The sequence below is a fragment of the Callospermophilus lateralis genome, chromosome 2 (genome assembly GCF_048772815.1).
Source record: "Callospermophilus lateralis isolate mCalLat2 chromosome 2, mCalLat2.hap1, whole genome shotgun sequence".
In the NCBI taxonomy this organism is placed as follows: Eukaryota; Metazoa; Chordata; class Mammalia; order Rodentia; family Sciuridae; genus Callospermophilus; species Callospermophilus lateralis.
In genome coordinates this window covers 37,640,733-37,666,644 of record NC_135306.1, presented here as the reverse complement: position 1 = coordinate 37,666,644, position 25,912 = coordinate 37,640,733, and the positions used below count along the sequence as shown (strand labels likewise).

The following is a 25,912-nucleotide window of genomic DNA, read 5'->3' as shown; positions in this document are numbered from 1 at the left end:
ACCCAGGAAGAGAAGTTAGACGTTTTGATTTTCAAGTAGGACTCACTGCTACATCTTTGTGCACCGTTAGCGAGTCAATGTTCTTGGGCTCTCCGCTTTAATAAGTCTTACCCTCTTAGTGACCCCTCTATTTTTCCTTCTCTTTGGGGTCAGCACAGCTCATCCATTCCAATGTAAAGCTCTAAGTTGCGGGAGTAGCTCAGCTCTAGAAAAAGGGATTAGTTACGTCACCGTCGGCTCCTCCCATTGGTCCCGGCGGGTGGAGCGCTGCGCCATGACGTCGGACGCCTAAAGGGGAGGAGCGGTGAAGGGGAGGAGGAGGGAAGTAGGACTTCAACATGGCGGCCGAGGTACTGGCGGTGGCTACGGCCTGGCCCGGGGCCGGCAGAGTTGGAAGTGGTGTTTTTCGCTTTCCCTAGGGGCGTCGGGAACTTAGCGGGGACTGAGCCTGGGAGGTCGGCTGGCGCCAGAACCTTTCGGCTTTTGGGACGGCGGCGGCAGTAGCGTTCAGGTGAGGGGGCCTCTCTGGGGGAGGAGGAAAGAGGGGCGGAGTTGGGGGGAGGGGGCCGGTACTGAGCGACCTACCGAGGAGGAAACCTGGGGAAAGACTGAAGGCCCTGCGGGGTGGAAGGAACTGGAGTTAATGGGTGGGAGGGAGAAGGAGTTAGACCAAGATCCGAGACTTGGGAGGATTCTGGGAGAAGGGTCGGAGTGACGGGACGAGAGTTAAAGGGGAGGAGGGCAGAAGAGATGTGGGAAAATGAGTTCGGATTACGAGCACTAATACTCTACTATAAAGATGGGCGTATTGGACACCTATCGGGATGAAGGGAGAACTCGGTGGGAACTAGAAAATGTTGGGGAGAGGGACCCAGGTTTTAGTAAAGAAGCTGAGCGCTGGGGAGTTGCGGGTGAGCTGGAAATGTGTAGATTTAGATATCTGTGAGGCAGTGAGATTAGGGAGAAATGGAGACCAGACCAGGGTTGAGTATTTTTTGGGTATCGTTGGCATCGTCTGGTCTTCTCCAGGTATTACTTTTTTTGTTTGTTTCGCTGGTGGAGATTTATCTGAACAGCCCCAAATCTTTCTTGTGACACCAAGTTACAGTTCGCGTATTTGATTTATATCTGTGATCTCTGACCTTTGTGTTCTTGCCACATGTAATTGTTTACAGACTAACGTTTTAAAAGTTATGGCTGGGCGTAAAAATAGACTTTCTGTTAAACTGGATTAACATTTTGAGAGTCTTTAGACACCAAGGAGTGCAGCAAAACCAGATTTGGTAATTTACTTAATAAACATCTTCTGTGCTAACCTTACATTGTAATGCTTTATCTCTTTCCTCAGTTCTCATTATTAGAATCTGAGAATTTGAATAGATGTGATGGGTATTTCTCTGCTGAATTTTATTAGATTTGATGGTGGGGGGGAAGACACTTAGTTCTCAGGGACAGATAGCTTTTTCTAGTTAACGTCCCAACCTAGTTAAACTGAAAATTTTTATTTTATCCTATAGGAAAGAATGTGAAATGTCCAAAGTCTAAAACAATTACAGTGTTTGCATCAAAGTAGAATTTTATATTAAAACAAGAATTTTATAAATTAAATTTTGCTTCGGTCTATTTCATTCAGTTTCTTATTTATTGAATGCCTACTGTGTGCTTCATTAATGAGTCATTGTAATTATGGAAGTGGGAAGTTAGAAAATTAATGTTTCTCTAGTGAGCATCTCTTACAGCACAGCAGATAACTTATTAACCACGCTGTGGCTTCTTTGGAGTGGGGGGAGTGTTAGAAATGAAAGCAAAGGAGGAAAATTAAGTATATGTATACAAAAATGTCTTGAATGTCTTTTGCTTAGTATTTAAGATTCATTACTACATTATAACATGTTTTATGTTTGTAACACATTATCATTATTTTTGCAATACCAGGAATTGAACCCAGGAGCATTCTAACTTTTATCTACATCCTCCACTCTTGTTTTTTAAAAATTTTGAAATAGGGTCTTGCTTAATTGACCATACTTTCCTCTTAATTTGTGACCTTCTGCCTCTTGGGTTACTGGGACTACTGGCATGTACCACCATGCCTGGTCTGATATTTCTTTTTACTTTGAAAAAGGTAGTAACGGTACTCTGATAAGATAATATTAGGTCCGTAGACAAGTCTCATCAATGGTTGTTAGTGCACTTTTTTGACTGGCAACTTCACTTTATCTTGTGTGTCTTTTCTTTTGTCCTCTTTACTAAGGTATTTAACAGGAGAGTCCTGTAAGTTTAATTTAGTGCCTAAAATTCTTTTCAAGTAATTTGAATTAGCATAACTCCCCAAGTGTACATACCAGTATTCTTGTTTTTCTTGTTGTAGTGTTGAATGCATTATGATTGTTTAAATGTAGATATTTCAACATAAACTAATATTTTCCCCCATAAACTAATCAGAAAAAAGGATACCATTCATTGGTCATTAGTCAGGTGGTTTTCTTTAAATAGTCTTTCTCAAGAAATGTATTTCTCATTAGAGACCATTTTATTAAGTGAAATAAGTGAAACTCAGAAGATCAAGGGTCATATGTTTTCTTCTTGTGGAAGCTAGAGAGGACAAAGGAAAAGAAAGGTGTGTGTGTGTAGGTGTCTCATGAAATTCAAAGGGAGATCAGTAGAGGAAAGGGTTAGGGGATGGGAGATGAAGAGGGAAAGGAGAAAGACTAGGGAGTAATATGGGCCAAATTATATTGTGCATGTATGAATATATAGTAGTAAATCCCATCATGATATATAACTATAATGCACCAATAAAAAAAGAAATGCATTTCTCTAAGAAATGATTGTTTACAACATTAAGTTTTTCTTAGAATCATAGAGTGAAAAGAAACTTAGAAATCACTTTGGTTTTGTTTCCCACACAGCATGGAAATTAAAGATCCATCTTTTTTTTAAAGATATTTTGTAGAAAATGATGGTGGGACGCAGGCGTACTTTACCAGTGAAATACATTGCCAGCCCTTTAAAAAAAATTTTTTTTTGAGAGAGTGGCTTTGAACTTGTGATCCTCCTGCCTCAGCCTTTGGGATTATTGGCCAGTACCACAACTCTAGGCTCTTTTTTTTTTTTTTTTTTTTTTTTTTTTTAAATGAGCAGCAGAATAAGAGATTTATTATAAAGGGACAGTACACTAATGGGGAGCAGGCAATCACACCGAGATAGTGAGTCACTGAGAATTTCTTATGGGAAAAGTACTTTCAGTTAGAAAAAGAACAAAATGTTTTGCTTTTCCAACAGTAGTGTGTAGTGTACAGTTTCCTGTAATAATGGAAATAACTTGAATATAATAATAATATTTTTGATCTGGACATAGTGGTGTATGCCTGTAATTCCGGTGCCATGGGAAGCTGAGGTAGAAGAATCCCAAATTTGAGGCCAGCCTAGGCAATTTAGTGAGACTACCCCTCAAAATAAAAAGGGCTAAGGATGTAGCTGAGTGGTATAGTGTCCCTTAGTGAATCCCCAGTAAAACCCAAGGCGGGGGAAAGTATTTTTTTGTGGGGAGTAAGGCCTGTGGGATGTAACTCAATGGAAGAGTGCTTGCTTAGCATGCTTGAGACCTTGGGTTTGATTCTCAGGTGAGGGACAAGAGGGAAGGTGCTAATCCTGGGTATATATTAATTAGCCAGTAACACTACATAATCTCACTTAATCTTTAACAGTTTGAGGGGGAAGTAGGTTGATTATAATATATATACTTTATGTTTTGAGGAATCTGAGGATCAGAGAAGTGGAGTAACTAAGTTTTTTTTTTTTTTTTGAGAGAGAGAGAGAGAGAGAGAATTTTAATATTTATTTTTTAGTTTTCGGCGGACACAATATCTTTGTTTGTGTGTAGTGCTGAGGATCGAACCCGGGCTGCATGCATGCCGGGCGGGCGCGCTACCTCTTGAACCACATCCCCAGCCCGAGTAACTAATAAGTTTATAGCTGTAAATGATAGAATTTGAATTTAGATTTGTCTGATTTGAGTGCTCATGCTGCACATGAGCTATGGAATGGTCACAGGGCCATAAAGTATAAGTAGTGGTTACAAAGTAATGCCTTTTAAAACTACTTGTTTTCACTGAAATACTGTAACTGGAATGAAAATGGCTCATTGAAATTTTAGTACTTCATAATGTCATTAATATTCTCGGAGGACATAAATACCTGAATATTTTATTCTTCACAAAATAAACTGGTTAAGTTTTTTTTTTTTTTTTTATGAACTATGTACAGTGTCATTACTTTATTTATCTTTCTTTTTGTGGTGCTAAGGATTGAACCCAGAGCTTCATGCATGCTAGATAACAGCTCTCTGTCTACTACTGAGCTACATTTATAAACTCCCCTACCCCCACTTTTCTCTGAAGGGCTGGGGATGTAGCTTAGTGCTTGAGTGCTTGCCTAGCATGCACATGAACCTGGTTTCATTAATCAAATTGGATTTTACTTTTGTATTGGTGAGTCAGATTGAACTTAGTTCATTAAGGGTCAAAATTTGTATTTGGCAGTAATTTGCATGTGTTCTCAAAATGCTAGATTGATCATTATTAGTTGCTTAATGCTTACCAAACACTTCTAGTGTTTGAGTCATTGAATTGGCTCAAGGCAATTGTCCATCTTGTGGTTACTGAGTCAAGCAAGAGCAAGGTGTGTGTGTGTGTGTGTGTGTGTGTGTGTGTGTGTGTGTGTTTGTTTTAAGATTTCACTTCCTCCCCAACACTTGAAATTATGGACTTTTACATATTTTCTTTTTTTTTTTTGTTTTTGTTACCAGGGATGGAACTCAAAAGAACTTTACCACTGAGCTACACCCCCAGCCCTTTTCATTTTTTATTTTCAGACAATGTCTTACTAAATTCCTGAGACTTGCTGTCTTTCTACCTCAGCCTCCCAAGTTGTTGGAATTATGGGTGTGCTTCACTGTGTCTAATGACTTTTATATATTTCTGTCTGGTGGGTTTAAAATGTTGTGGGGTACATGGGTTCATTCCTGTAATGCCAGTAACTTGGGAGCCTGAGGCAGGAGGATTGCAAGTTTGAGGTCAGCTTGGGCAACTTAGCAGATCCTGTCTCAAAAAATAAAACAAAAAGGATTAGGGATGTAGTTCACTGCTAAAGCATTTGCCTTGCATGTGTGAGGCTATGGTTTCAATCCCTAGTATTAAAAAAAAAAAAAAAATCTGATGTGTTTTTTGTATTTCCTGAAGCTGAACATAGGTTTTCATAGGTTCATCGGTCATTTGTGCTATTGTGAAGTGTGTATTAAAGTCATTGTCTTTTTTTTAATATTTATTTTTTGAGTTGTAGTTGGACACAATATCTTTATTTCACTTATTTATTTTTATGTGGTGCTGAGGATTTTGACTATGGTGCTATTGAATCTGTAGATTCTTTTGCAGAATGTTAACATATAGTGTTCCAATCTATAAACATGATACGTCGATTTAGTTAGGTATTTAACTTCTCTTAGCATTTTTTATAGTTTTCATTTTATATAAAGGTTTTGTATATTATTTTTATGCAGTAAATCCCTAAGCGTTTAATAATTTTTGGTGCTATTATATTATTAAAGAAATGTTAACATCTGATTGTTTATTGTTTTTGTGTGATGAACACACACACACACACATACAGACACATAGGTGTGTATGCAAGTCTGAGAGGAAGCACAGAGTCAGTGTACTTTGTGGTCAGTATACAGTATTTTTGTGGTGCTGGGGCTTGAACCCCAGGCCTTGCTTGTGCTAGGAAAGTACTTTACCACTGAGCTACATCTTTACCCCTTTCATTGCTAATATGTTAAACATTTTTTTAAAATAACTTTTATTTATTTATTTATTTATTTATTTATTTATGCGGTGCTGAGGATCGAACCCAGGGCCTTGCACATGCGAGGCGAGTGCTCTACTGCTGAGCCATAACCCCAACCCCTAAAAAACATTTTTTTGAAAATATATTTATTGTGTATCCTGCAATCTTGTTGAACTCATTTATTCTAGTACTTTTTTTTGTAGATTACACTAGGTTTTCTACAGGCCATGTCATCTGTGAATAAATATAATTTGTTTCGTAATCTGAATATCTTTTGTCTTTTTTTTTTTTAATTGCTGGCTAGCTCCTCCAGTATAATGTTGAAAATCAGTGATGAGAATAAACATCCTTGCCTTATTTGTAAACTTAATGGGAAAGTATGATTTTTTTTTTTCTCCTGGTACTGAGGATTGAATGAACCCAGGGGTGCTTAATCACTGAGCCACATCCCCAGCCCTTTTTATGTTTTTATTTAGAGACAGGGTCTCCTCAAGTTGCTTAAACCTTCACTAAGTTATTGAATCTGGCTTTGAACTTGTGATCCTCCTGCCTCAGGCTCCTAAACTGCTGGGATTACAGGTGTATGCCACTAAGACCGGTGGAAAGTATGATTTTAACTGTAGTTTTTTATGTGTCCCCTTTGTTGAGTTGAGTAGTATACCTTTTATTCTTGGTTTGTTGAAAGGTTTTTGGTTTTTGTGGGGTTTTTTGGTACTTGGGGTTTAACCCAGGGCACATTCATGCTAGGCAAGGGCTCTGCCACTGTAATAAATCCCCAGCTTGTTTTCATATTTTTTTTTATATCTTTATTTCATTTTTACATGGTGCTGAAGGTTGAGCCCAGTGCCTCACATGAGCTAGGTGAGCGCTCTACCACTGAGCCACAACCCCAGCCCTCAAACTTTTCTTTTGAAGCCATGCATGTACCTGTAAACCCAGCAACCTGAGGAAGGAGGATTGCAAGTTAGAGGCCAACTTTTAGCCATTTAGTGAGACCCTTAGCAACTTACAGACACGCTGTCTCAAAATTAAAACAAAAGACTCAGATTGTAGCTGAGTGCTCCTGTGTTCAGTATATAGTAGTAGTAGTAGTATTACTTTTTAATTTTTTTAAGTATTTATTTTTTAGTTGTAGTTGGACAGAATACTTTTATTTTATTTATTTTTATGTGGTTCCGAGGATCGAACCCAGGGCCTCACAAATGCTAAGTGAGTGTTCTACCTCTGAGCCACAACCCCAACCTCCCCCCAGTCCCACTTAAAATTTTTTCTTTTTTTTTTTTTTTTTAGAGAGAGAGAGAGAGAGAGATTTTAATATTTATTTTTTTTTTTTTAGTTTTCGGCGGACACAACATCTTTGTTTGTATGTGGTGCTGAGGATCAAACCCGGGCCGCATGTATGCCAGGCAAGCGCGCTACGGCTTGAGCCACATCCCCAGCCCTTAAAAAATTTTTTAAAAAATATTTTTAAAATTGTCAGTGGAGGGGCTGGGGTTGTAGCTCTGTGGTAGAGCTTTTGCCTAGCATGTGTGAGGAACTGGGTTTGATTCTCAGCACCACATTTATATAAATAAAGGTCCATTGACAACTAAAAGAAATATTTAAAAAAAAAAAAAAAATCGTCAGTGGACCTTATTTTATTAATTAATTTATTTATATGTGGTACTGAGAATCAAACCCAGTGCTTATACATGCAAGACAAGTGCTTTACCACTGAACTAGAACCCCAGCCCCACTTTTTAAAATTTTGAAACAGGCTTTCACTAAGTTGCCCAGGCTGGCCTTGAACTTGGCAGTCCTCTTGACAGCTCCCAAATAGCTGGAATTACAGGCATGTGCCATTGTATGTCTCTCTTTTTTTTCCCCCCAGTGATACTAGGGATTGAACCCAAGGTCTCCTGAATGCTAGGCAAGTGGTCTACCACTGAGCTATATTGCCAGCCTATTTTTGTTCTTTTGTATTCTTCATTTCTTGCCCCCCTTTTCCATCCTTTCTTTGTAATTATGTCAGATGTTTGTTTGAATCAGAATTTGGTACTTACATTAGAATTGTTTTTTGCGTGTATGTTGCTGGAGGTTCTACCACTGTACTACATCCCAGTTTCTTATAATAAATATTGAATGATCAGGTAGAAGGTATTTATAGTTTATAATTGAAGTAATTTATGTTTTCACAGTTTGGCCAATTCAGTCAACTTAAGGTAGCTGAGGCGCATTCATTTATCTTAATCAGCTTTTGTTTTAATTTCCTGAATAAGCTGTTATTATGTGGAAAAATTAGGAAAAAATCATCTTTATTTTACCACCCAGAAATGTTCACAATGAACTTCTTTTTGTGTGTGTGGGAGTGGTGATGAACCAGGACTTTCACATGCTAGGCAAGCACTCTACCACTGAACTCTATCCCCAGCCCTGAGAATGAAACAAATGATTCTTCTCCTTATGAGGTAAGATAGGTAGAAAGGAGACTAACAAGGAAGGGAAAAGAAAATGTAATTTTAAATTTGGGAAGCATTATGAGCATCCTCATCTTTATTCCCCAAGCCTTTTCCTCTGGAGGTAAATTCTTAAAAAACCCTTGAATCTTAGAGTACTGGGAGTTTAGTTAATTTATCTAAATATCTATTGCCAGCTTACACAATGTATTTTCTTTATACCTAAATAAAACCAAGTGAAAATATTGCTAGAGACTTATGATATGGGTATATTCCAAACATTATCTATTGACTGGATGACATTAGCTTAGTGATCCTGAAAGAACCAAACCACCATGACCTGCTCTGTGTATTTAAAGAATTGTGTTCACCAGGCTGACATCACCCTTTATGCACTTCTCATATTCTCTATGTGTTAAGTTTCTTTTAAAATGAAGAACCCACAGTTCAAAAGTGCATCTTAACTCGGAGAGTACTAATTCTTTCTTCCTTTGAGTGTGTATACTGCTCTGTTATTTGCTTTCCAGAATAAAAATTGCTTTTCTAAATAAATGTTTGTGCTGGGTGCAATGATGCTCCCTGTAATCATGGCTAATTGGGAAATATAGGCAGGAGGATGACAAGTTCGAGGCCAGCCTGAGGCATTTAAGAAGATTCTGTTTCAAATTAAAAAGGCTTGGGGATGTAATTCAGTAGAGCACTCCTGGGTTCAATCCATAATACTGTAAAAGAGGGAAAAACAAAACCCCCCAAACCTTTGTGCCTATTTTTTTAAATTTTTTGTTCTGGGGATTGAACTCAGGGGTATTTAACTACTGAGCCACATCCCCAGCCCTATTTTGTATTTTATTTAGAGACAGGGTCTCATTGAGTTACTTAGTGCCTTACAGTTGCTGAAGTTGGCTTTGAACTCTTCATTCTCCTGTCATCCTCCCAAGTGACTGGGACTACAGGCATGTGCCAATACGCCCCCAGCCTTTTCCTCTCTGGGCGACCTCCAGGGACCACGTATCTGGTGATAATTAATAGTGACTAAAGTGGAATACAGTAAATTCCCTATATAAATATGAACTTCAAAGGTATAATTGTTAGTTTTTGTTTTATTGGTTTGGATAAAATGGAAACATAGAACCTTAAATAGATCTGGTATTTGTATTAACATAAAAATATTTTACTTTCTTGTAGAATTACTTAGCCCTTATAGTCTCATTTTAAATCCTTGACATTCTGTGAAGTTGTTTCGTTTTTGTATTGTTTGTCCCCTGGTGTTTTACAGTGTTCCCCAGGAGTTTGAGTTTCTTATTTGATAAACAAGGCTTTGTAACTTATTTCTACAGGAAAAAAATCATTCAGATTTCACGTAACTAGGCCAGTCAAAAGAATGTAATTCACTGGGTTTGGAAGACTGCTGTGAGAAAGAAAAATATATTTAATCTTTAATTTTTTTATTTTTTTAATTTAAATTTATTTTTTAGTTGTAGTTGAACACAATATTTTATTTATTATGTTTATGTGGGGCTGAGGATCGAACCCATGGCCTCTCATGTGCGAGGCAAGTGCTCTACCGCTGAGCCACAACCCCAGCCCCCCCAATTTTTTAAAAATAGTTATTTTTTTAAATTTTTATTTTTTAGTTGTAGTTGGACAGTACCTTTATTTCACTTATTTATTTTTATGTAGTGCTGAGGATCGAACCCAAGGTCTCGCACATGCAAGGTGAGCGCTCTACCGCTGAGCCCCAGCCCCTTAAAATTATTTTTTAAGATATAGGGACAGGTGTCTTGCTGGGTTGCCCAAGCTAGTCTGAAACTCCTGGACTCTAGGGGTCCTTTTGCCTCATCCTGCTGAGTGCTGGGACTACAGGTGTCTGCCACCACACTGGGCTAGTTGACTTCTTTTTATTTTAAAATCAACCAATTAGTATTATATTAGTTGGTTGTAGAGTGAAATAGCATCAGTAGTATCAAACATCAAGCATTTTCTTCTAAAAAGCAAAATGAATGTGGACTGCAAAGTGATTTCATGTGCTTATGTGTTCTTACTAAGTTAGACTTAAAGGTCTTGCAATATCTTTTATTTATTTATACAGGTATTGAAACCAGGGTTGCTTAACCACTGAGCCACATCCCCAGCTCCTGACCCTGCCCCCACCCATCCCCCATTTTTTTGAGACAGGATCTGAGATGCTTAGGGCCTTGATAAGTTGCTGAGGCTGGTTTTGAACTTGTGATCCTCAGCCTCCCGAGCTGTTGGCATTACAGGTGCACCCGGCTCTTTTTTGTAAGATTGTAAAAACTATTGAAAGCCATAGTTAGAAAAAAATGAATCTGAACCTTAATTCTGAAAAGGACGCCAGATTAAAATTTACTCCAGGCTGGCCTACAACCTCTGAGCTCAAATGATCCTTTTGCCTCAGCATCCTGTGAACCAAATAGCTAGGCTTACCAGCATGTATCACACATCTGGCTCCTTGGAAAAAAATTTTCCCTTTCAGAGTTTTAAAAAATATTTTTAGTTGAGATGAACACAATACCTTTATTTTGTTTATTTTTATGTGGTGCTGAGAATTGAACCCAGTGCCTCATATATGCTAATCAAGTGCTCTATAACAGAGTTATGACCCTAGCACATCTTTCAGAGGTTTTAACTGCTTCTAAATCATCCCATATTGATGGAAACCAGGACTAGAACAAAAGTCTCTCTTTTGGTTTTTTTTTTTTTTTGAGAGAGAGAGAGAGAGAGAGAGAGAGAATTTCTTTTAATATTTATTTTTTGGTTTTCGGCGGACACAACATCTTTGTTTGTATGTGGTGCTGAGGATCAAACCCTTGCCGCACGCATTCCGGGTGATCGCGCTACCTCTTGAACCAAATCCCCAGCCCAAGAACAAAAGTCTATAACTGTGTAGGATGTCTTGGTTTTTCTTGCTTTTTGGCATAAGTTATGTGATTTTTTGAAAGATTTTGGAAGGAGATGTTATTTTTGAATTAACTTCTTGAATTTTTTTTTTTGGACACAGGTTCTAAGTTGCCCACACTGGCTTCAATATGTGATCCTCCTGTGTTAGCCTCCTGAGTAGCTGGGGTTACAGGCATTGGCCACTATGCCCAGTTGAGCAACATTGTCCCCCCACAGTGTTTATTCTGTTAGAAAAGTTAAACTGATAGGATTGTGGTTAGATTTCCACCTGAGAATATTGTGCTCTTACTCTCTAAACTCTGAGTCTCATTGAAGAAAGCATGTTAAACTTTGAATTATAATAAATTGGTTAAAATTCTGACTTGAAATTTCGAGTTGGTCAATGATTCTATGTCATGACTCCCATTCTCTCTCTCTCTCTCTCTTTTTTTGGACTGGGGATTAAACCCAGGGGAGCTTTACCATTGAGCTATGTCCCAGTCATTTTTTGTTGTTGTTGGTAGTTGTAAATGGACAGAATGTCCTTTATTTTATTTGTGTATTTTCATGTGGTGCTGAGGATGAACCCAGTGCCTCATACCTGCTAGACAAGGGCTCTGCCACTGAGTTACAGCCTCAGCCCAGTCATTTTTATTTTTATTTTTATTTATTTATTTTTTTTTAAGGAGAGAGAGAGAGAGAGAGAGAGAGAGAGAGGGAGGGAGGGAGGGAGGGAGGGAGGGAGAGGGAGGAGAGAGAGAGAGAGGAGAGAGAGAAAGAAATTTTTTTTAATATTTATTTTTTAGTTTTCGGCAGACACAACATCTTTTGTTTGTATGTGGTGCTGAGGATCGAACCCAGGCCGCACGCATGCCAGGCGAGTGTGCTAGCCGCACGCATGCCAGGCGAGTGTGCTACCGCTTGAGCCACATCCCCAGCCCCAGCCCAGTCATTTTTATTTTGAGATGGAGTCTCAATAAGTTGCTAAGGGCCTTGCTAATTTGCTGAGTCTGGCCTCCAACTTGTGATCCTATTGTTTCAGCCTCTTCAGTCACTGGGATTGCAGATGTGTACCACTGTGCCCAGCTCCCATTCTTCTAACTAACTAGTCAGTACTTTCCTGTTCATCTGTTCATTATTCTCACAGGCTTTATAATTTTAGACTTTTTTTTTTTTGATAACTACAAGGGACTCTTATTATTTTCATTTTAAGGGGATTAGTTGTATTTCTGAATTATTTATTAGCCAGAATTAGTTATTCTAATAGTAGAATTAATAATATGTAATTTCTAAATTATTTTAACTTAGAATTATTAGTTTTAGGATTATTGATTTAAATTTTCAGAAAATTTGAGGAGAGAAATTTTTAGGATATGAAAAGCCAGTGCTGCTAAAAAGATTAGACACTGTACTAGGTAAGTGAAGGATTAAGAGGAGTTTCCCAGAATTAAGGAAAATCTGTGGGATTAGCTGGAATTTTTTTTTTTTTTCTTTTAAGTTGTTGATGGACAGCATGCCTTTATTTTATTTTCTTATTTTTGTATGCGGTGCTAAGGATTGCCACTGAGCCCCAGCCCCAACCCCAGCCCCAGCCCCAGCTAGAATTCTTCACTGTAGTTTTGTTTTTTTTTAGTTGTAGATGGACACAATATCTTTCTTTCTTTCTTTCTTTCTTTATCTTTATGTGGTGCTGAGAATGGAACTCAGGGCCTCACACATGCAAGACGAGCACTCTACCACTGAGCCACCACCTCAGGCCCACTGTAATTTTTAACAAACCTAGATGGGTCAATAATTTACCTTATCTTTGTATGTACGGTTTGTCACTTCTTAAATTTTAGTGAGATGCAATTCAGCTTTAATAAGTTTTTAATGAACTATATGAAATAGTCTTTTTGAGTCACTAGTTGGATTTCTTGGTTTTGGTTGTGTCATGTGTTGTTATCCATTGTCCACCCCTTCCTACCTCCCCAGTAGTGAGCATTGAACTCAGTCTGGAGCATACAAAGCAAGCACTCTGCCACTGAATTACATCACCAGCCCTTTTTTAGAATTTTGTTTTGGGACAAGGTCTCACTAAAATTGCCTAGGCTATCCCTGAACTTACTTTCTTTCTTTTTTTTAAATATTTATTTATTTTTAAGTTTTAGGTAGACACAATATCTGTATTTTACATTTATGTGGTGCTAAGGATCGAACCCAGTGCCTCATGCATGCTAGGCGAGCACTCTACCGCTGAGCCACAACCCCAGCCCCTATCCCTGAACTTTCAATCCTCCTGTCTCAGCTTCCCAAGTAGCTGGGATTACATGCATGTGCCATTGTGCCCAGCACTTCTCTTGGTCTCGAGTGTGTCTTATAATTAATAACTTAGGGTATTACAGCATCTTGACTTTTAAAAATAACCTTCATTTTCTGAGTTTTCTATAAGGCATAAGTCTCAGAAAGTTATTTTAGCTCATTAGTTTTCATGTAGTATGAAATAGGATCTGTACATTTGGTTAGTTGCATAATGTTACTAAACTTTAGATCCATCTGGAATTTATTTTGGTACGGAGTGTAAGGTGAGTATACGATTATACTTTTTCCTAGGTACTTTTTCCTTGTCATCTTTCCTTTTTTGCTACTTGTTTTCTATATAGAGTACCCATCTATACATCTATCAACTAATCAGGACACACAAACATATTTTGTTCTATCACTTTAAGATTTTAAATAGCAGCTTTAATTTATGTCAGATTTTCATATTTTAATAATTTCTGAGCTCTTCAACTAAGCTCTAATTTTTACTGGTTTAGAAACCACTGAATTTTTTCTTTGTTCTTTTTTTTCCCTTAATTTCCTTTCTTTTACTGTGGATAGAATTTAGGGGCACTGAACCACTGAGCCACATCCCAGCCCTATTTTGTATTTTATTTAGAGAAAGGGTCTCACTGAGTTGCTTAGAGCTTTGCACTTGCTGAGGCTGCTTTAAATTTGTGATCCTCCTGCCTCAGTCAGAATTCTGAGTCTCTCTGATTATAGGGGTGTACCACCACACTTGCGTTGTGTTTTTTAGTCCTTTTATAGGTACTTGTTTTGTTTAGTTTCTTTGCCCTATTTTACTATTTTTCACTGTCATTACAAAGTATGTTTGTGTGTCCTGATCAGTTAATAGATGTATAGATGGGTGCTCTATATAGAAAACAAGTAGCAAAAAAGGAAAGATGAGGGGCTGGGGATATGACTCAAGTGGTAGTGCGCTCGCCTGGCGTGCATGTGGCCTGGGTTCGATCCTCAGCACCACATACAAACAAAGATGATGTGTCTGCCGAAAACTACAAAATAAATATTAAAAAAAAATTTCTCTCTCTCTCTCTCTCTCTCTTTAAAAAAAAAAAAAAAGGAAAGATGACAAGTTCAACTTATAATCCCACCAATATGTTTACATGGGTTGTTTCCACATCCTTATAAACATATTCCCCACTTTTCCAAAATGTCAGGATCTGATGTTGTTTCTGCAGGTTAATGACTCAAATTTTCTTTTGTAGTTCTCCATAAAACAGTGGTACTCAGAAAAGATCTGAATATGCAGTATTCTGCCTGAATTGAAAGAAGAAATTAATGCATAAAAAGACTTTCCGGAGCCAAATGGGTTGGCGTACAGCTGTAAGTTTTAAAGAGTGAGGCAGGAGAATCATAAATGCAAGGTCAACCTGGGCAATTTAGCAAGAACCTTCCACAGGATACATTCAAAAGGGCTGTGTGGCATAGTGGTGCATGCCTTTAATTCTAGGAGTTTGGGAGGCTGAGACAAGAGGATCACAAGTTTGAGGCCAGCCTCAGCAGCTCAGCAAGACCCTGTCTCAAAACAGAAATAAAAAGGGCTGGGGATATAAGCAGGAGTAAAGTATCTCTGGGTTCAATCCCTAATACCAGAAAACAAACAAACAAAAAATGCTGGGTGTGTAGCTCAGTGGTATAGCTCTTTCCTAGCATTGTGAGGCCCTGGGTTCAATCCCCAGTATTGCGGGGGGCGGGGAAAGAAAGAGAAAATGCTTATTGGGGTCATTGAGTATTCCTCAGTATCTCAGTATGAATCAGGACTTTATTTTAATGGCCTTCTACCTTTAGCCAAATATGCAGATGTGCATGGGGCATCCAGTAATAGGGGGCTTACTTTGGCAAAACAGAGTTTGTAGTCTAGACAGTGGTAGATGATGAAATTAGTATCTAATTCTCAGATCAGTATAAACTGAATGTAAGGTCTTATAAACTCAAGTTTTCACACAACCACAGTTCTAATACACTGTCAATGTTCAAATAAAAATTTAAGTTTTTTTTTTTTTTTTGTATAGTATACTAGTGTAGTAGTAGCAGTTGTACTTGGTGAATGGTTTACTCTCTTTTAATTTATATTCAGTTCAACTTATGCTGAGCTCTTATTGCATGTCAGGCAGTATGAAAACAGATATTTTCCTTTTTGTTTTGTTTCTAATAATGAGACTTAACAGTTGAGATTATTATTTTACATGTGATAGGAGAAAATGTTTCCCGGTTCTGAGTTTCAGGGATTAGTAACATTAAGGAAAAAAATGTAGGGAGTATAACCAATATGATTCTGCAACCTGTACACTCAGAAAAATGAGAAATTATACCCCATTTGATTCAAATGTATGATATATCAAGATCATTGTATTGTCATGTTCAACTAATAAAAAAAATATAGAGAGGTTAACATGGTTGCCAGTTTTTTGCTTTGTCAATAAAGATATTTAAAGGGCTGGGGTGTGGTTCAGTGGTAGAGCATGTGCCTAGCTTGCATGAGGAGCTGGGTTTGATTCTCAGCACCACATTAAGTAAGTAAGTAAATAAAGATTTTTAAAAAAGGACATTTAAAAAATGTTACTCTGAGGTGGGTGTGATGGTACATGCCAGTAATCCCAATGACTCCAGTGGCTGAGGCAGGAGTATTGTATCACAAGTTCGAGGCTAGCCTTAGCAATTTAGCGAGATCTTGAGCAGCTTAGTGAGACCTTGTCTTAAAATAAAAAAAATAAAAGGGACTGGGGATGTGACTCAGTGGTTGAGTGCCGTTGAGTTCAATCCATAGAACCAAAAAAAAAAAAGTTACTCTGTGTATAGTAAATGGTGGATCATATCACTTACCTTGAATACTCAGCATTTAATTTGGAAACATGAATGTTTTTCCTTCATTATAGAGATCTCAGAAGGAACAAAAAAGTTCTTTTGCAATGAATGTAATATAGCCTAATATTTATTAATAGTGATTACACATGTAATTTTTGTCCTATTTGTGTTGGTTTGAGTTGTAGGGGTGTTAACTTTGTTTTCAGACTTGAAATGTGATGGTTCTCAAAGCATTTTTCTATAAATTAGAGAATTTTTTTGGTTAATTTGTATCTTGAGAAATTCTAGATTGCAACTATTATTGTAGAAGTGTGCCTGATAGCTTACTGATATATTGAATCATCTGTATTTGGAAGTTGTTCATAGAGTGTAATTTCATATTGTAGTTATTTGATGATATGGGAATAGGAAGAAATAGAAAAATGAGAACATTAAGATGATTGCCCTTGGGCTTTCTTTTCTTATGGAAGGGCCTAGGCCTTGCCAAGGTGTTTGTTTTCATTTTCCTGACTCCTCCTTTAATTTTTATTCCCCTGCCCTCTTGACCTTTTCTTTCTTTTTTTTTTTTTTTTCTTTTTTCTTTTTGGTAATATGGATTGAACCTAGGAGTTCCTTACTACTAAGCTGCATCCACAATTCTTTTTTATTTTTTTAAATTTTGAGACAGGGTTTCACCAAGTTGCTTAGGGACATGCTAAATTGCTGAGGCTGGCTCAAACTTGTAATGTGTGCCTTTCCTTTTTCCATTCCTTAACCTAGCTCTAGTTCTTTCACTGTTCCTCTTCCTCTCTCTCTCTTCTCCTTGCATTTCTCTTCTTGTTGCCTATTCCCCAACTTTCTTATTTTTAGATGTCTGTTATCAAACTTCAAATTCAAACTTTAAATTATTATGTTTTGTTCCTGTATTATTTGAACTGAAGTGAGACTGAGCTGCAAAAGATAGAATTATAGGGCTGTGGCTGGGGCTCAGCAGTAGAGTGCTTGCTGTGCACACGTGAGGCACTGGATTCAATCCTCAGCACCACATAAAAATAAGTAAACAAAATAAAGATATTGTGTCTATGTATATCTAAAAAATATTAAAAAAAGAGCTATAACTTAATTGCTATCAAGTTCTTAATTTTTTCAAGTCTTATTAATATAAAAAGTCCCAGCGGCTCCTGAGGTTAAGGCAGGAGGATTATGAGTTCAAAGCCAGCCTCAGCAATATATCGAGGCATTAAGCAACTCAGTGAGAACTGGTCTCTAAATGAAATGCAAAATAGGGCTGGGAATGTGGCTCAGTAGTTGAGTGCCCCTGAGTTCAATTCCTAGGACCAAAAAAAAAAAAAAAAAAGTGGCTGGGGTTATGGCTCAGTGGCAGAGCACTTGCCTGGCAGATGTGAGGCACTGGGTTCAATCTCCAGCATCACATAAAAATAAATAAACAAAATAAAGATATTGTGTCCAAAAATAAAAAGATACTTTAAAAAAAGAATATGTATTACTGTTAATTTTGGCTTTATGTTTTCCTTTTTTAAAAAAAAGGATTAGGGGTGTTAGCTTAGTGGTACAACACTTGTCTAGCATACATTATGCCCTGGGTTAGATTTACTGTGCCACAAAAAATGGCTCTAAATTGAGTAAACTGTACAAACTAAAGAATACTTAGGTGTAATAATAATATTGTGTAATTGGCAATTGAATCCAGGGCCTTACACATACTAGGGAAGCACACACAACCATCAAGTTATAATTCTAGACTTCAAAAAAAAAATTTTTTTTTGAAACAGAGGCTTGCTAAATTGCTCAGGTTGGCCTGGAGCTTGTGATTCTCTTAACTTGGCCTTCTGAGTAGCTGGGATTATGAATTGCCCAGGTTGGCTTCAAATTTGCAGTCTTCCTATCTCAACATCTTGAGTAATTAGGATTATAGTTGTACACTGCCATGTGTGACTGAGACTTTTTTTTTTTAAAAAAACAGCTGTATTGATATAATTTATATACAGCTCATCATTTAAATGTGCCATTCAGTAATTTTTACTACATTCACAGATTTTTAGAACCATCACCACAATCAATTTTAGAATATTTGTATCACCCTAAAAAGAAATTCAGTGCTTGGCTAACTATAGAGGACTGCATTTTGAAAACTGTTTTAGGCTTTCTTTTTTTTTTTTTTTCTTTTTGTGGAACTGGGCATTGAATCTCTACCACTTAGCTATATCCCAACCCTTTTTAATTTTTTTGAAAATTTGAGACAAGGTCTCACTATGCTGGCTTGGAATTTCTAATTCTTTTACCTCAATCCCAAATTGCTGGGATTACAGGCGTCTGCCACCAGGCCCAGCTAGGATTTATTTATGTCTGCTAAGTTCAGCAGGTATTTTAATACTGCTCTATAGTATTAAAATAATGTTATTTCAAATCTGCATTTTTCAACTTGTGTTTGTGTGTGTGTGTGTGTGTGTGTGTGTTTGTATTAGGATTGAACCCATGAGTGCTTAACCACTGAGCTATATCCCCAGCTCTTTTTATTTTTTATTTTGAGACAGGGTCTCACTGAGTTGCTTAGGGCCTCACCAGGTTGCTAAGGCTGGCCTGGAGTTTGCAGTCCTCTTATCTTAAACCTCCCAAGTTACTGGATTACAGGCATGTGCTACCACACCTGACGGTTTGTAAACTTTTGAGTCTTTTTTTTTTTTTTCCTGAGGTAATGGGGATTGAATTCAGGGTCTCACCCATGCTAGGCAAGCACTCTATCCTTAGCTACAGCCCTATCCCTCATCTGTCTTCATTTTACTTTCCTGATGTATTTGAGATTCTACACCTTGTGGTGGTGTATTTATCAGTGGTTCCATGCTTTCTGTTACTAAGTAGTATTTCATCTTATCCATGCATTACTTCAGTTTATCTTTTCACTGGTTAGAAGGACATTTGGCTTATTTACAGTTTTTGGCAAGTACAAATAAATTTGTTGTTAGTATTTGTGTATAGGTTAATTTCACTTAAGTGACTTGAAGTTATAAGAATTTTGTCATTTTTTTAGTAAGTTTTATAGTTTAATTTTTTTGCATTTAGGTCAATGATTTCTTTTGGGTTAATTTTAAAAAAGATTTATTGATATAATTAATATACCATAAAATTCATCTACTAAGTCTATTTTAGTGTATTTGCAGAGGTGCAGTCATCCTACACTCACTTTAAAACATTTTCATCATCATCACCAAAAGAAACTTCCACATAAACCATACTCCCTCCATTCCCTAGTTAACTTTTGTTGGTGCAAGATATTTACTCAGGTTTACTTAGTTTTTGCATACAATTTGTTGAAAAGACTATCCCTTTCTTTTATTTTTTATTTTATTTTATTTATTTATTTTTTAAAATATTTATTTCTTTAGGTGTAGATGGACACAACACAATGCCTTTATTTTTATGTGGTGCTGAAGATCAAACCTGGGTCTCGCCCGTGCTAGGCGAGCGCTTCACTGCTGAGCCACAATCTCAGACCCTATTTTTTATTTTTATGTGGTGCTGAGGATTGAACCCAGTGCCTTGCACATGCTAGGTGAGCGCTCCGCCTCTGAGCCCCAGCCCCTATCCCTTCCTTTTTGAATTGCTATTTCATCTTTGTTGAAAATCAGTTGGCTGTGTCTATGTATATTTATATGGATCTATTTCAGACCTTTGTTCCATTGATTTATATGATATCCTTATGCTATTGCTACATTGTTTTAATTACTGTAGCTTAATAGTATCGAAATTAGTTGGTGAGTTTTCCAACTTTATTCTTTTAAAAAAATTTTTTTTTAGTTGTTGTTTGACCTTTATTTATTTACTTATATACGGTGCTGAGAATCGAACCCAGTGCCTCACACATGCTAGGTAAGCATTCTACCAACTGAGCCATAACACCAGCCCCCAACTTTTTTCTTTCCTTTTTTTTTTTTTAAAGAGAGAGAATTTTAATATTTATTTTTTAGTTTTCGGTGGACACAACATCTTTGTTTGTATGTGGTGCTGAGGAGTGAACCTGGGCCGCGTGCATGCCAGGCTACTGCTTGAGTCACATCCCCAGCCCCAACTTTATTCTTATCTTAAAACTTTTCATTATTTTCTTTGCCTCTCTGTAAATTTTTTATTATTTTGTTTTCTTCCTTAATGTAAATTTTAGTCATCTTGTCAATTTCTGGAAAAGAAATCCTGTGTGGATTTTAATTTTTTTATTTTTGTGTATATGTGTGTTTTGTTGTTGCTGTTGCTGGGGATTGAATTCTGGTCCTGGAGAATGCTAAGCATACATTCTACCACTGAGTTACACTACCACACTCTTTAATTCTATTTTGAATGACTTTTCACAAGATGGTGCAATGTGCTTTTTGTTTTTTTACTTATAGTAGAAAATAACTTTTTCCGTATGATATCTTATAATGTACTGTGATGCAGGCTAATAGACACCATAACCATAAATTCATGTAATTGTTTAATATTTTTCTTGCTTATGTTTTAAGATATAAACATGGACTGGGTGTCATAGTATGTGCCTGTAATTGAGTCCACTCAGGAGGCTGAGACAAGAGGATCATAAGTTCTAGGCCAGCCTCAACAATTTAATGAGAGCCTGTCTTAAAATAAAAAAAAGAACTTGGGATGTAGCTCAGTGGTAAAGTGTCCCTGGATTCATTCCCAGTACCCTTCTCCCCAAATAAATGAAAGAAAGAAAGAAAAGAAAAAGATAGAAACATCATATAAAGGGAGATAAACATTTAGGTTGAAGAGCTCATACTAGTTTGTATGTGCAGGAAAGGACTTTCTGTCTTTTTTAGTTTGTTTGTTTTGGTACTGGGGATTGAATCTAGGGGTGCTTTACTAGTTTTCTACATCCTTAGCCCTTTTTTAAACTTTGAGACAGGTTCTCTTTGTTTTTTACGGTCTTGCTAAGTTGCTGAAGTGAGCCTGGAATTTGGAATTCTCCTGCCACAGCCTGTTGAGTTTCTGGGATTATAGTTGTGTGTCACTGTGCCCAGCTGTGCTTTTTCTTTTTCTTCTTCTTCTTTTTTTTTTTTTTGGTACTGGGGATTGAACTCAGGGGCACTTGTCCACTGAGCCACATCCCCAGCCCTATTTTGAATTTTATTTAGAGACAGGGTCTCATTGAATTGCTTAACAAAATTGCTGAGGCTGGCTTTGAAGTTGCCATCCTCCTGTCTCAGCCTCCTCAGCCACTGGGATTACAGGTGTGCGCCCCCACACCTGTTTTGTGCTTATTTTTGAAAAGTCTGAAAGTACAAAAATAATATTGAACTAAATGTTTGATCTTATGGAGATTTCCCCTCCATTTTTTATTTTTGAATCTTATACAAAATTGAAATGGTTCATAAAATTATTCCCCATTTTAAAAATTTGTCTAAATTATAACTAATAATTAGTATTTGCTTAGCTGAATACAGTGAGATCTTTTTCTTAGTATTTACATATTAGTCATTTTTAGCAGGAAGATATGTACCCAGTAATTTTTTCATTTGGTAGTGAGCATATAAATGGTGTACTTTTCTCTAATTTTTTTTAGATGTAAATTTAAGAAATATTTAAGTTTTCTTTGAAAAACTCATTTTCTCCATTGTGTCTTTATGAGACTTTAGAGCCATTGTCTTTTTTTTGTACCAGGCATTGAACCCAGGGGTGCTTGGCCACTGAAATATACATATTTCCAGCCCTTTTTATGAGACAGGATCTCTCTAAGTTGCTTTGGGCCTTGCTAAGTTGCTGACACTGGCCTTGAACTTGTGATCCTCCTGCCCTAGCCTCTTGAGTTGCTGGCATTACAGGCATGTGCCATCACGTTGGCCCTTTTATGGGACTTTGGGAATGAGATGTGAGGACCATGTTGGTCCTGAAATTGGTCTTTTGGTTTCTTTTTTATTGTCTTTATTTTTGTATTTGTTTATAGTCCCCTAAAGCATGTGCCTAAGAAATATTTCCTTGTCTTTCAGGTTCTAAATGGCTTCTAAGAAGTTGGGTGCAGATTTTCATGGTAAGTGGACTATTAAATATGGTTTAGGTTATGATTTGATCAGAGAATTTGAAATCACTTAGCATAATTTTCAGTGCCGGCCCTCTTTTTGCCCCTTTAAATGAACAGGTTGAGGAAAATAGAGTTGTATAGCATGTAAATATACATACCAGGGTCTTCAGATACCTTTAAAGTATTTCTTCAATTGGATATTTAGATTCTCTGTGGTTATTGTAGTTGAAACTAATAGAAATGAATAATGGGCTTATTTTTGTTGTTCTTCAGTGTTTTGAGGGAGTTGTCATTCCGATTTCTTTCCCTTGGTCATAGCTCTTCTCATCATCTCCATCTGTGTGTATGAAAAATTTTATCCCTTTATTTAATGTTTGTTTTGGTTTCATTCTCCCATTGGCCACCCCTCTGCCAAAAGGAAATAATTAAGTTACTAGGAATCCCTATTATTAGAGTGATATCAATGGTAGTAATTATAGTTTTGTACTTGAAACTGACAGTTTCTATATCATCTTTTCCTAAGATATGTCCTTCCAAATGTAATTCAATATTAATACTTTATTAACTGCATTTGGGATAAATTGAGGTGTCTTAAAAAGTTTAAGTTAGACCATCTTTTCATGCAGTAGAAGAATTATACACCAGAAAGATCCAGACAACACAAATTGTTTTAAAGCTGATCTTTCACTCTAAAAATGGTATCATTATATTATAGGAATGATTTACGAGACTATCTAGCAACCTGTATTGGTATGTTTTCTGAGCTAAAAGTGGTTGCTTAATAGTAATCACTCAACTAAGTCAGGGTGATGTAGCAGTCATTGTGTTTTTTTTTTTTTTTTTAATTGTACCAGGGATTGAACCCAGGGGATCTTAACCACTGAGTCACATCACCAGTCCTTTTTCTATTTTATTTATAGACAGGGACTTGCTAAGTTGCTTAGGGCATCACTAAGTTGCTGAGGCTGGCTTTGAACTTGCCATCCTCCTCCCTCAGCCTCCCAAATGGCTGGGATTACAGGTGTGTGTCACTGTGCCCAGCAGTCATTGTGTTTTTAACTTGTTTGTATATTTTATACAACAACTTTAAAAGTTTGAATTGCCATTATGTACATACCAGTATACATAACTTATATATATTTTGTTAAATCTTTATGGAGTTAAGTTACTCAGCCTCTGGAATTAGCAGTCTGTAGCAAGTCAGGTACCAGATCTTCCTGGAAAACCATCTCCTTTTGTTTAAGGTTCATTGTAAGGCTCTTTCACAGTATTCGAATGATAATAAAGAGGCATATCTGAAGTTGCCCGTGGATCACTTTTTCAAGGGAAAAAGAGGACAGAGCCAAGAACAGAGAAAAGGCCTAGAGAGAAAATTGCACAAATGAAAATTCTAAACTTATAATCTTATTTCAAAAGATAAGCTTTCAGTCTTTGGAAACTCCAAATCAGTTGGATCCCAGGTTATGTGTCCCATCTAAACAATCCAGAGAAAAAATATTATAATTCTGAAGGTATCTGAATAACAACTTTTTTTCAAAAATCATTTTCTCTATTTTTAATTTTCTGTTTAAATATTTGGTCTAGGTCTTGAACTATGCTATCTATGATTACCATTTGATTAACCTTCAAGTTTATTCTTTTAAACTAAATTTCTTTTACTATTTGTAACACATATCCCTAAGTAACAAAATAAAGACTACAAAAGTTTTAAAATTCTTTTCTATTGGTGGTGTAGGGATTGAATCAGGGCCTCCTGTCGCACATTCTAGGCAAGTGCTCTACCACTGAGCCACATACACTCCCAGCCTCTATCAAAGAGTTTTAGATACATTGTCCATATATAAATCATAAACTTTTGGCTCAGTTTAGATTAGGATTTTTTGGATGCTGGTGATTTAATTTTTAAATTAAAATAATTTTTAAGGTGTTGATAGACATTTATTTAATGAATTTCTTTATATGTGGGGCTGAGAATCTAATGCAGTACCCCACACATGCCATGCAAGCATTCTGCCACTGAGCCACAACCCCAGGCCCCTAATTTTAAAATTTTATTTATTTATTTATTTATTTATTTATTTATTTAGTTATTGGCAGACACAACATATTTGTTTGTATGTGGTGCTGAGGATCAAACCCGGGCCGCACGCATGCCAGGCGAGCGCACTACCACTTGAGCCACATCCCCAGCCCTAATTTTAAAATTTTTAATTCTTTCATTCTATATATAGAAAAAGTTGTTTTCAAAGTGTTTCTTTCTTTCTTTCTTTCTTTCTTTCTTTCTTTCTCTCTTTCTCTCTCTCTCTCTCTCTCTCTCTCTCTCTCTCCTCTCTTTCTTTCTCTTTTTTTTCTTTCTTTCTCTCTTTCTTTCTTTCTTCTGGGGATTGCACCCAGGGGTGCAGTCTATACCCAACCCTTTTTGTTTTTTGAAACAAGGTCTTATTCTCACTCAGATTGGCCTTCAACTTGGAATCCTCCTGTTTCAGCTTCCCAAATTGCTGGGATTACAGAGGTGCATGCCTGGTGATTTTTAAAGAATTTTTAAAAAAGTTTCACAAAACAATTCTTTTTATATCTGAAAAAATATCTTCAGATTCTAATTCAAGAAAAAATATAGGTCTTTGCAATAGGACTTTATAATTAAACTCCCACTCTTTAATCCACTTTATTGGGATATATTGGCATAGGAAAATGTATACATACTCAACATAATGCATTTTGATAGTTTGGGGATAAGTATACACCCACAAAACTTCACTAACATCAAGACAAACATGTCCATCACTTCCTAGAATTTCCTTCTGGTTTATTATTATAGTCATCCCTCTTTACCTATCCATGATTCCTCCTTGATACCGAAATCCACAGATGATCAAGTCTTTCAATGGTGTAGTATTTGCTTGTAACCTTTACGTTTCCAGCCATATTCCTTGAATCATCTGTAGATTCGTAATACCTAATAAAATGTGAATGCTGTGTAAATTGCCATTACCAGGAGCACTCTACAACATTTTTTTTGATACTGTATATTGAACCCTGGTGTGTTTAACCAGTGGCTCATATCCATAGCCCACAGGGTCTCACTAAGTTGCTTAGGGCCACACTAAATTGTTGAGGCTGGCCTCAAACTTTTGATCTTCTTGTCTCAGCCTCCCAAGTTGCTGCGATTACAGGTATGTGCCATTGCACCTGACTTCTACCACTTTTAAAAATTAAAATAATTTTTGTGTTTTTTAACAGGATCTCACCAGACTACCCAAGCTAGCTTCAACTCAAAATCCTCCTACTTCAGTCCCCTGACGTAGCTGGAATTATTAGGTGTTCACCACCATGCCCAATTGTTGTAGATTGTTTAAAAAGTGAATCTATAATTGCTTTGTAGTTTAATGTGTAGAAGTTGGCCATCATTTTAATTATTATTCGATTTATGTATCATCCCTCTTACCCACTGTACCTGCTTTCAAGGTTTTCCCTTTATTTTTTGTTTTCAACATTTCCTTGGTTTGAATTTCTACATATTTATTCTGCTTGGGTTTGGCTAATTTCTTAGATCTGCATTGTTGATGTCTTTTTATTATGTTTGGAAAATTCTCAG

The 25,912-nt window shown here is 36.8% G+C and overlaps 1 protein-coding gene across 3 annotated transcripts in view; it reads left to right on the top strand.

Moving 5' to 3' along the window:
- The first annotated feature begins 315 nt into the window (after positions 1 to 315).
- Ubap1 (ubiquitin associated protein 1) overlaps positions 316 to 25,912 on the top strand; it is a 52,669-nt gene continuing 27,072 nt past the window's right edge. For 2 of the 3 annotated variants that reach the window (XM_076843349.2, XM_076843347.2), the window contains exons 1-2: positions 316 to 511; positions 22,286 to 22,326. In XM_076843349.2, coding sequence (XP_076699464.1) covers positions 22,324 to 22,326 — 3 coding nt within the window. In that variant the 5' untranslated portion in view covers positions 316 to 511; positions 22,286 to 22,323. Of the gene's footprint in view, positions 512 to 14,760; positions 14,829 to 22,285; positions 22,327 to 25,912 lie in introns of those variants that run through there. The other variant, XM_076843348.2, reaches the window with a different exon arrangement.